The 12788-nt window shown below is 39.5% G+C and overlaps 1 protein-coding gene across 1 annotated transcript in view; it reads right to left on the reverse strand.

Annotated features, from left to right (window-relative positions):
• Positions 1–7461: 7461 nt before the first annotated feature.
• The window catches only part of gabrz (gamma-aminobutyric acid type A receptor subunit zeta), a 38422-nt gene continuing 33095 nt past the window's right edge, over positions 7462–12788 (reverse strand). The window contains exons 9-10 of the mRNA XM_066666184.1: positions 12272–12465; positions 7462–11612 (exon numbers count right to left, since the gene is read on the reverse strand). Coding sequence (XP_066522281.1) covers positions 11265–11612; positions 12272–12465 — 542 coding nt within the window. The 3' untranslated portion in view covers positions 7462–11264. The remainder of the gene's footprint in view (positions 11613–12271; positions 12466–12788) is intronic.

Below are 12788 nucleotides of genomic sequence, written 5' to 3' on the forward strand. Positions count from 1 at the left end.
CGTTAGTGTGAGCAACCGTCCACATCCCGTTCGTGCTGTTTAAGCAAGGAACAGTTCACTTTATTTTTAAAATGAAGAACTCCATAGGCCTTTGTAAGGGACTGGTGGCAACCCTAAAAGTTTGTGTATGCGTGTGAATGTCAGGATGGCATTCAAATGTGTGTGTCATTCAGGATGGCATCCAATAAAATAGTAGTGTATTATAGTAAGAAAACTGCATATATCAAATTGCAGAGACAGGTACCAGCAGAGAAGTATTTTAAGTGTCTCTACCAATGTTGAGATCAAATCTACGCTCTTGGTAGAGACAGACAGACTGGGTGCTAGTACATCACAGGGTAACACACACACGCATAAACACAGAGAACACCCCAAACTATTTACAGAGTGTTCATAGGTGAATATTGAACCCAGGAGCCCAAGAATCTCTTGTCACAAAGGTGGGATTCAACACGTGTGCAGAGCACAGTGGACTAACAGTACATTGCTTTCATCTTTGCACATGACTGCATAATGTAATAAATATCTAATATGTGTATAATGCTCATATGGGCCCACAGCCTTATGTTGTATAAAAATAAGTTTATGTCTCTGTGTGTATGTGCTTGGAGAGCTGGGCATAAATATGAGCTGCCCTAGATTTACAGCATGCCAAACAACACCACTCCCTGTGTGTGAGCAGTGTGCTCTGAACCATACACTCCCTCAGAACTTCTGCACGTCCTTCATTTCACACAAAACACTTATCTCTCTCTCTTTATCTCTCCCTCTCTCACACACTTTCTTTCCCTTTCCTTGTTGTCTCTCTCTCTCCTCTTTCACACACTTTTTTCCTTGTCCTTGCACTCTCTCTCTCTCTCTCTCTCTCTCTCTCTCTCTCTCTCCTCTTTCACACACTTTTTTCCTTGTCCTTGCACTCTCTCTCTCTCTCTCTCTCTCTCTCTCTCTCTCTCTCTCTCTCTCTCTCTCCTCTTTCACACACTTTTTTCCTTGTCCTTGCAATTTTGCTCTCTCTCTCTCTCTCTCTCTCTCTCTCTCTCCCTCTGTCTCTCTCTCTCCCTATCTCTCTCTCTCTCTCTCCCTCTGTCTCTCTCTCTCTCCCTCCATCTCTCTCTCTCTCTCTCTTCCTCTCTCTCTCTCTCTCTCTCTCTCTCTCTCTCTCTTCCTTCCCCTCTCTCTCTCTCTCTCTCTCTCTCTCATGTGGATGCACTACATTTGAAGCAGCTATAGCAAGGTTATGAGATGTGCTTTATGTTTAAAATTGCTGTCCTAGGACTTTTACAGTTTCTGTATTCTCCACTCAGAAGTGAAGGGACTTTCATGATGTATAGCTCAGAGAGAGAGAGAGAAAGTGAAAAAAGATATTCTTTTTTTCCTTTGCTTTTGAGAATCTGCTCCCATGAAAGGCAGGAGTTGAATATTCATGAGGACCCTTAGGGGTGGATCTCTGCCTCGCTGCTGCGTGTCTGAAAACTAAAAATAAAAAAGCAAAAGAGAAAAAAAAACAATGATAAAATGTGGTAGGATTCAGCCCGTGTGAACCCTCTGCCAGCCACAGTGGTGTCTGAACACACACTGACATGTGGAATCACGTCCCACATGCCCACTCTTCCACATCTGCACCTGAGCATCAGGGACGCAATACAAATCATCCAGCCATTTGATCTCAATACAGCAGTACACCGTCTCTTTAATACATCACCTGCGTTACATCGCTCAAATATTGCCCATATTCTCTGTATGTAATACTTACAGAAGGATTGAGGGATTATCGGATGTCAATTCACGTGGTCTTAACTGCCATTCCTCAAAATGTATGATACACTGATCAGCCACAACATATAGGTGACTAGTTTTAAATTATAGAATGTAGTCAACAGGCTTTTTCCTCTGCATGTTTTGCTATCCCCTTCTCTTCCTGTTTCCTGGTTGTGGCTGCACTGTTGTGCTGTTGTCTACCCTGGACTGTGTGCCAGTCCATCTCAGAGCATGATCACGCTCCCCATTCACTCACAGGACACTTCTGAATTGCCAGTCCACCTACAAATGATTGCCTTTGGACTGTAGGAGGAAACCAGTGCTCCAGGAATAAACCCATGCAGACACAGAGGATACGCTCAACTCCTCACACACAGTGACTCACAACCCCAGAACACCAGTGCTCTATGACAGTGACACTACCTGTGGCACCTTCATGCCACTCTGCTCCCCAGTTCATACCTTCTATAAGGAAAAGTAGTCTGTTTGTCATTGTTCATGTTATGTCAAAAAAATATGTGGGAGAAGTACTTGAGGCAAACAAAATCTGTCTGTTTAATAGGAGATAAAGAGAGTTTGAAAATGGTCATGTTAAATGTTTATGACTTTCCAGCAAAGACAAATAATAAAATGGAGAATGTAAAGGATGGGCACCTGAAAAGAGTGCGCAGTGTGTCTCACAGCTGAAAGGTCTGAACCAAAAATGAAAGTAAAACAAAAAAAACCCTGTGCACGCAGAGTGGATTCTAAGTGTGTTAGTAAGTCATGTACACCAGGAGGGAGCGCAAAGTTGACGAAGTGCTCTGTGACTGTTTGCCCTCTTTCCGGCTGAATGATTTCATCCCGTGATGAAGGGCATACATGCGTACAGCGACTAAATGTGAAAAGAGCAACAGCCTGTTTGTTTCCACCGTCAATCCCCCTCCCAGTCATTGACTATTAAAGTGCAGGTTCATTGCGGCAAAATCAATAATATATCACTCTATATGTATAAACACAGCCCAGAGAGTGACCCCATCAATATTTCAGCTCTCTGTTGTACTGTCCAAATATCAGACTCTAGCAGGAAGGCATACACACATAACACACACACACACACAGAGTGCAAACAACCCTGCATACACAAGCACTTAACTCTCTCATAGCAGGGCAGAGAAAGTGTGTCTAATGCACACAGTTCTGCGCATCTGTAAGTAGACGGATGAAAAGAGAATGCAAAATGAGTTGTGCTCCAGGCACTTTTGTTTAAATTCAGCAGCCTATGTGTCTGTGTATGTGTGTGTGTGTGTGTGTGTGTGTGTGTGTGTGTGGTGTCTGTGCAGAGGGGAATGAGACGCAGCTTTAACACACTTTGCAAAAGATGAGAAGGAGTAACATCTAACAATGTGGGCACACACTACATTGTGTTAATTTTTCTATCCTCTCTCTCTCTCTCTCTCTCTCTCTCTCTCTGTCTGCTCAGAAACCTCTCTTGCAAAAATCAAGACACACACACAAACACAAACACACACAGTCCAGAATATTGAAGCTCATACCTTCACCTGCTGTACTCATCATACGGATGTTGTAAAAGTTTGAAAAAACTATTTTCATTCATATATTTCCAGTTTTTGAAGTTGTACAAAACTTTTCAAAATTGTTATATACATTTTCAAAAAAATGTACTAACTGCGTATTCATTCATTCATTCATTCATTATCTGTAACCGCTTATACAATTCAGGGTCGCGGTGGGTCCAGAGCCTACCTGGAATCATTGGGCGCAAGGCAGGAATACACCCTGGAGGGCGCACCAGTCCTTCACAGGGCAACACACACACACACACACATTCACTCACACACTCACACCTACGGACACTTTTGATTCGCCAATCCACCCACTAACGTGTGTTTTTGGACTGTGGGAGGAAACCGGAGCACCCGGAGGAAACCCACATAGACACGGGGAGAACACTCCTCACACACAGTCACCCGGAGCGGGAATCGGACCCACAAGCTCCAGGTACCTGGAGCTGTGTGACTGCGACACTACCTGCTGCGCCACCGTGCCGCCCCCTAACTGCGTATTCGCTATAGATAATCTAAAACAAAAACAAAAGACATAAAACAGCAAAAAATATAATTTTGTGTGATGCTCAACTTATCTGGACTGGCGCCCCCTCCACGGTGTGTTCCCACCTTGCGCCCAATGATTCCAGGTAGGCTCTGGAATCATTGGCGACCCTGAACTGGAGAAGCGGTTATAGACAATGAATGAATGAATGAACTTATCATTAATAATAGGTGATATAAAAGAGATGAGAACTTTCTTTTTGCTCCCATTGTAAAGGTATTTGGTGGCCAAGGTTATTCTTTAATTAGTCGACTCTGAGCATTTTCTTTTTGAACACTTCCTTACACTTGTGAAATTGTATAAAGCTGTTGTGCTAAAGACTGCAGCAGTAAGCAGTAAGTCCTATGATAGAAAGTGAAAATATTAACCACTGAGACAATTTGAAATTCGATTAAATCTGCTGCTAAATTCTATTTCATCCATAGAGTCGTGAATATAGAATACAATATTAATAAAACAATATTATTATTAATAAAATTCGGAATATCTTGTGACTTACTTTAGTACTGTGTCAAAGGTTAGTTTGTTTCATTGTGATAACACATTTATATTTATTCATATATTTAGACCATGTGAAGCCGTGATGAAACATACTGTAACATGACATTTTTTATCATTAAAGCCTAAAGTTGCTATATGTTCACCTCATCATGTTGTAGGGCGAAATCATGAAGGTAAGTGAAGGCTGCTAGCATATGTTTCCTTGACTGCGGCTAATTTACCTGCTGATAGGACTTTGTTGTCATAGTACCTCAGGCAAAATTTAAACAAATCCTGCACCCAGCCACAGATTTCAAGGGACTTTTAGTTTCAGAACCGTTCACAGGGAAAATACGTACTGTAAACCAAATGATTAGAACAATCCAAGTACAACATTAGAGGCTGTAACGCACAGTCCGCACTCCAACTTATTGGTGTGTGGTTGTATGGATCAATATCACTATCAGTAAAACAATGGATCACTGGTCTCCCTGCTGAGTTTGTCTTGATATGGAATCTTTAATTTAGTAGTGTCGCAGTCACACAGCTCCAGGGGCCTGGAGGTTGTGGGTTTCTGTGAGGAGTTGGTGTGTTCTCCCTGTGTCCGCGTGGGTTTCCTCCCACAGTCCAAAAACACACGTGACTCAAAAAGTGTCTGTAGGTGTGTGTCTGTGCGTGTGTGTTGCCTTTTGAAGAACTGGCGTCCCCTCCAGGGTGTATTCCCGCCTTGCGCCCAATGATTCCAGGTAGGCTCTGGACCCAGATAATGAATTAGCTTTCTTCATGCTTTACCCATTTTAGTACTGTCATTACTGCTTGAGAATCAAAATGATGAAAGGTATTCATTAATTAATAAGGTATATTAGTGATGTCATGGGCATAAATAAATATATAAATTCATTCATTCATTATCTTATCCAGTTCAGGGTCAGTCCAGAGCCTACCTGGAATGATTGGGCACAAGGCGGGAATAAACCCTGGAGGGGCCACCAGTCCTTCACAGGGAAACACACACACACACACATTCACCTACGGACACTTTTGAGTTGCCAATCCACCAACCAATGTGTGTTTTTGGACTGTGGGAGGAAACCGGAGCACCCGGAGGAAACCCATGCAGACACAGGGAGAACACACCAACTCCTCACAGACAGTCACCCGGAGCAGGAATCGAACCCACAACCTCCAGGCCCCTGGAGCTGTGTGACTGCAACACTACCTGCTGCGCTACTGTGCCGCCCTAAATATATAAATAAATAAATAAATAAATAAATAAATAAAAGATTCCTACTGTGATTTGACCCATTCTCTTCTTCATGGTTTGAAGTTTGTGGAACTGGAAGTGGTTTAAATAAAAAGTACAGTGCAGCACCATTCCTGCTCTTCAGAAGACAGATTTGTGTGATTGTTGGTCACTTATGAACTTTATTCATTAGACAAGCACAGTGAATTAATACACTCGGTGAAATTAACAAAACATTTAAGACACTTAGAATGCCTTGAGAAGCAAGGTCGACAAAATCATTACAAGGAACATTTTTGTATGAATCAGCCAAGGGATGTGTGTATAATGTCTGTAATATAAATTTTGCAGTCGTGTGGCATCCAATGGAGTGGGGAGATTTAATTTAATTAATTTATCAAACGATTCAATAATTGATATGTAAAAAAAAATGCTAACGGGGCTAGACATCACACTATACATGATTAAACAGGTAAAAAAAAAACTAAATGTCTTCTTTAAGGTTTTATTTATGTATTTTCAATAAAAACTCAATAAGTATTTGTCTTTATTACAGCTTTGATTCTCTTTGGGAGATTTTCTATTCTAAACATGTCCAGTTCCTCATTAAGAGGTGATTCCCTTTTTCTGCTTCTCACAATTAAATGATCCTGAATTCACATGCAATGCTGGGCTTTAACAAAAAATAAATTATCCTTTTGGTCTCTTTCCAAACCCTTTCCAGAAAGAATGGAGAGGGGATCTGCAACAACGCTTAAATCTGGGGTTAATTTTCTAATTTCTTTAAAATATAGAAGACCTTATCTGATGGTAAGTGTTTGGGGGTCTACCAGGGCTTGCATGGTAGTTAGGAGTCCCTTTTTGGGTGTAACCCCCCACACACACACCCCAACAACCATTACAACCACCACCATCACCTCACTCACATGCATAAACTCATAGACACACACACACAGCTCTACACAGGCCTATTGAGTCTCAGTGCTGAGAGATCAGAGGGTTGTATCAGAGCCGTTTTCTTCTGTGCATTAATGTGCTGTTGCTCCTCTCTGTGTTCCACTGCAGTGAGTAAACAAAGAAACACTAATGCACCGGCATGTGCTTCCAAAATTCCTCCAGGATCATTTCAGATTCCTGGAACAAAACAAACAAACTGTGAGCTGTTCTCCTCTGCTGTTGTGTCATGAGGCACAGTGGCTGACAATGTGTCATGCAGCGATGACGAGAGAAATGAGCGCTATGGGTTATTCTCCCCACTGTGAGATCAGTGATTGAGGTGGCCTTTCTATCAGCAGATACGATGTGCGGTAATGTCATAGTGGTCGCGCATTTGAAAGTGCTCCTGATTTGACTGACGGGTCATGGGCGGGGTGTTGCTGATGAGGTGAGCTGATTATTGCCGTGGCAACCTCGCCTCCTATTCTGCATCCTCATTGTGTTTCTGATGAAGCTGCAGCCTGGTGTAGGACAAGCCCTGTAATGCAACAGTTAAGCAGCTAAATTTCCTGTGACACATCTAAGCAATACACACTGAATATGCATTTAAGTCATTCAGAATACAGTTGTTTGTCCATAGCGCGGAAAACATTTTAGATGCAGGTTACAGTATACACAAGTGCATAGCAGAAAAAAAGCCCAAAACACTGTTAACTGCTGAAGATGAATTCTCTTTTGATTTATTCATTATCATTATGCTTTTATGAACCACGGTTACCATAGTTATGAATCTGATCCAAGAGCACCACCATGTGGATAGTGTTCAGTAACAGCTCTATAGAGAATATGTGTAAAGGGTAATTCAACACACTAGGCTTTAATATGTTAAAAAAAGAATGAAACACTTTTGATAATAAATAAAAAGACTTTATTATTTCCCTGCAACATCAAATTTACATGCATAGTGGTTCATGGGGTATGTTACAATGTCTGAAAATGGAATAAAGTAACAGTAATAAGTGCAAATGTTTTCATTTTAAGAGTTTTTTCTCATCCGTCAAACAGAATTAATCACTGCTGATCGTTTAAAGTCAATTACGTTTGTTTTTTAGAATGAATGTTTTGCAATGAAAAGGGAGATGCTTTGCGTTTGTTTGATTCAGTATTACACCATCTCCACATGAATAAAATATATAGCTGAATTTTCCATATAGTATTATTTTGGATGTATTTTCTTTCATTGTGTAACAATCACAACAATCGTTTGTCAGTGGAACAAAACCTTAGAAATCTAGTTTTGTCACTGCCTTTTAAAACTATGCTCAAATTACATGATGAATGGACCTTTAAAAATATGATTAGAATGTTTTCCTTCACCAGTAAAGTTGCCATTGTGGAAATACAAGGTTTCATTATAACAGCAGTATTGTTTGCTTGGTTTGCACCTTTAATACTGCAATATACTGAACATTAATAGTTCAGTTAGGACTGGTGTGTTCTTCATACAGTACTTTAAGCTGGAGACATATTTGACTATTTGGGGTTTCAATAATTACAGCCAGCAGGTGTAGTTATGTACATTAATATATATCTATAAAGGTCTGACTTAGATAGTGGCTTTTCACATTTTGTATTTAAGTAGTCATTTAAAGCCATGACATTTTTTTGAATCACTGCCGAGCAATGGACGTCCTTAGGTTTGGTTAAGAATAAACCAAAAGTAGCATGAGGTTAAGTTCATAATCAGCTGTTTGTTTTGTTTTTACTGGAGGAATGAGCTTATATTAATAAACAGTATGGGAAATTCTCAACTTGCTGTTCAGCAGTTTGATGGTAAACAAAACTTTTAACTCATTTCTCTATTCACAGATCATCGTGTCTACTGAAAATTTAATTGTGCAATTACATTACAGTTGAACTAGTTAACACATACCTCTCTTGGTAAGTACAAGTTAAAGTAATGTGTTGCAGGGGGAGCGGGAATCCACTGTTCCCTGATGTATTTCATTAGCCAAGACATGTTTCGTGTTCAAATTTAGTTGCGAGGTTAGTGCTGCCGCGAAACACTAGATTTTCATAAATACAACCTTATGTGTTCTTTCAAACCTCTCAAACTACATCCATGTCTTCATTAGACCTCACAGACTTGCCGAAGTAGGACAGAATCAATTACTGAACAATAAACATGAACAAAATGCCCCACTGTAGCTGAATGCGGCTGGTTAACTTGCTGAGTTAATCTATACAATGTAGTTTCTCATCCTCTCCCAAGGTCACTGGGAGATGATCTAAGCAGCAGCTATGGACCACTTCACTAGAAGTGATAAAAAGAATATAAACAACCATTTAAAGCAGGATAACAAAGCTCACACTATGTAACCTTCCTTATTGGTGCTTCAGAATCTTTCATGCATGAAAAACATACTGTAGCAACATAGAATATCTTTTTTTCCCCATTTATTTTTGTACTACACACCCTTCATGCAAGACTACTGAAATATTTAACCTAGAGGTGTGTGTGTAAAGTCCTTTATGATCATCAGCACTGGCTGATAGAAGAAAAAAGAAACGGTTGCTAATAAATAATGCATTCTGTGATTCAAAATTCAATGCAGTAGGAAGACATAGTAGGCTAGTATCAGAAAGTTTAAATTAAAAACACTAATATCCACCTGTAAGAAGTGCGACATTCACAGTTAAAGAAAGGGCTTCCATACAGAGGTCCATGTACATTAAGAAAACAATGCTGTAAAACTAGCATAACCCTGCAACCCTCTACAGAATGTACACAGTGCTGGAGAGGTGGTCAACAATAAATACAGCTAATAATGTACATGAAATAAAACCAATGCCATAGCTATTTGTATGTAAATTATGCTAATAACAATACCAATTCCTACATTTGTAAATATGTTTGAAATTTGACTGCCAGATTAAAAGGTTCCAGACAATATTTCAATATTTCTGATGGCCTAATTATTGTCATGCACAATTAAATAGTAGAGCTTAAGAAAACACAGCAAGAAGACATTTTATCACTCTTCTCAAATGAACACTTACAGCAAGTATAAAATGACCTGCTATGTTATGTTAAAGGCAGCGAACCACAAAAACATGACGTCAGGCTGCTTCTCAAATTACAACAGAAATCATCCATATGATGCAACATGTTTAACTTGTGCATGCGCTTAGATATTTCTAGTCATGGATATTCAAGATACATTAAATCTTTGGTCCTGCTATCTAGTATTATTACTACATCTGAGACCTTGATATACATGGTGAAAAAACATATGCTCATATTTGAACGGGAACCGCTGCGTTTCTATCATTTATGCACTTGCAGTGTCATTTCAAAAAAAACTTTAAATATATGCTTAATGCTGGCAGGCAATTCAGTAAAGACAAACAGCCAAGCTTCATTTTTTTTCTGACCAAAATTAGTTGACGTTTAACTTTAAAAGAAATAAACTGACACATTTCTCATGATAAAATGATAAGATCTGACATATTGTGTCATCTTATTGCAGTTTAGAGCTCATGATTTCTATTACAGTATGTGGAAAGCTCTACTGGAAACAAAGGCCACATGTTTTCTGGCATAAAAGTGTACCATCAAGGCACACACACACTCACCCGAATGCCCTCACAACCCTGAACGGTCCAAGCTCAAACCACTGCCACAACGAATGAATAGAATACTACACACTACATGCATGAGTCACATGTAGCATCCACAGAAACACATGCTGAGATCTAGTGTACAAATAAAGCCAAAAGTGCTGAAAAATACTGGAGAATTGAACATTTGCCCTTTACATTTTGAAAAGTTTCCATGACGAATGGCCTGAAATGACTTGGACTTGTTCCATTAAAAACTGGAAAATTGTTTTCTTTATGTGAAAAGATATTTTCTGCTCAGAGAAAAGGTCAAAAACATTTCATTTTAAGGAACACGTACTGAAGTCAACTTAGGTCTTTTCTTTGCTCCGTAAGTCCATTACTAAACATGCAAAAAAGGAACATTTATGTATGAAATGAAATTAAACATCCTGTTTTAACCTGTTAGTTGGTAGATACCGTCAAATGAGCCCAAGAAAATAAATAAATTAATAAATAAATAAATGTATGTTTTTGAATGTAACATTATTTCTGGATGGTGAGGCAATGCCCTACTAAATTAACCTCTGACATATGGCCTGGCATTTGCAGTAATTATCATTATCATAGGTGAAGTTTCCTTGTTCCTTATTTTGACTATTATGGCCCACTTTGAAGTTCTAGCTTCAAATGCCATGGTCAAGCCAATACAAAGCAGTAATAATAACACAAGTCAAAATATTTGTGGCTCATTAATGTCTAAAGGAGTGAATTCCAAAAGTCTTGACTCTATTTACAACCAAAAGTAATTAGATGCTGACAATTATACACTAAAAATGTGAATTTAAATAAAAATGTATTCTCAATAATTTCCCAAAATAAAGACACCTTCACAAAGTGCATTATGATATCTAATAATGCAATGGATATTTCTTAATGCATAAGTGAAAAAAAGCTTTTAAAAGTGCCTAATTGGTGCTTTACTGAACAAACCACAAGACCAATAAACCCCCAATATGTCTTCATTAAAATATAGTTGCCAAAAGGGTTTGTTTTGACAAGAACTACGTGTTCACCCTCAATGGCCCCAGTCGCACTCACAGAAACACGCTAAATACATACACCTTCAAACACACTAGAAGTACAGGTAGTATGTCCAGTAGAGCAGGTTGATGAAGATGAAGGACAGGGGGAAGGTGAGGCGTGAGTAGTTGTCAATATAGTGTGGGTTTTCCACACGGCAGCAGTTCAGGAAGCAAACAATGCGGCGTGCCACTGATATGGACTTGGAGCAGCCACTCTGGGGCTGGGAGGAAGAAGATGAAGGTTTCTCCTCTTTATTGTCACTGGGCGTGGGGCTACTGGTGCTTCCAGCGCGGGACAGAATCTCCTCCCTCTTACGAGCACGCAAAGCCGCAGAGCTTCCGATAGAGGTGACAATCCCATTCATCTCATCCTCACGCTCCTGCATCTCCTGCCCGTACTGACCACACAGAAATAGAGACATACTTTAATGAAACCCATAACATATTGCACCTGATTTTTCCGTTTCCCCTTGAAGTACATGAGTAGTTAATTTATTTTATTTATTTAGTTAGTTAGGTAGTCAATTAATTCCTGACCATTTCCCAATTTCCCCAAATCAGAATTAAACAAGCTGTTTTTATTACTGTGCGTCCCTGGCTATTCACAATATGTACCCATTTACTACACAGGTGTTCAACAGAACACATGTAGCTTATAGAATCTCCACTGACAACAGAAAGGACTACATACACATAAATAAATGTGTTCATAATAGACATATTACATCTTGTTTGTGTAACTTATTTTCCATATATGGAGTGCATGGAATAGGGCGTGAATCTGTGGCTGTACAGTGTTTAAATGCTAAATTAGTTTAAATGGTTTATTTAGATTTTCACAGCCATCAACTCAACTACAATGGCACTTACAGAGATATTTACTGTATACAGTCCTCAGTATGGATGATAATGATGGTGATGATGATGGTAATAATGGCAATAACACTGTCATCTATAAAAGGCATATTCTGCAACAACCCATGATGAAATAAATTATTTCAATAAAGATGAATGATAATAAATTGCACAAAGACAACAATGACTGTCATTGCCTTACCATATATGCATTGGCAGCATTTGGCTGGTGCAGAGTACAAAAGTGGGCAACAGCATATTCAATCAGAGCTCCGAAGATGAAACTGAAGCAGATCCCCAGGTACACGTCAATTGCTTTGATGAAGCAGTTGGCATTGGGCAGAGAGGTGCGTGCCCCCATCATCAGAGTAGTCATAGTTAGGACTGTGGTCACTCCTTCAGAAAAGCAACAACTTTCAGAAAATATACAGACTAGTTGGAACAAAACAACATTCCACCCAAATGTTTTACATGATTTTTAGAAGGCAAACTATAGTGTAAATCTGATCATGATGCACAGCACACGCATATTTACACACGAATAATTAAGCTTCCTTTCCATATACAGGGGTTAGACAATGAAACTGAAACACCTGTCATTTTAGTGTGGGAGGTTTCATGGCTAAATTGGAGCAGCCTGGTGGCCAATCTTCATTAATTACACAATGCACCAGTAAGACCATGTGCATCCAATGGTTCAAACATTGTATCCTGAAGGC

The sequence above is a fragment of the Hoplias malabaricus genome, chromosome 3 (assembly GCF_029633855.1).
Source record: "Hoplias malabaricus isolate fHopMal1 chromosome 3, fHopMal1.hap1, whole genome shotgun sequence".
NCBI lineage: Eukaryota > Metazoa > Chordata > Actinopteri > Characiformes > Erythrinidae > Hoplias > Hoplias malabaricus.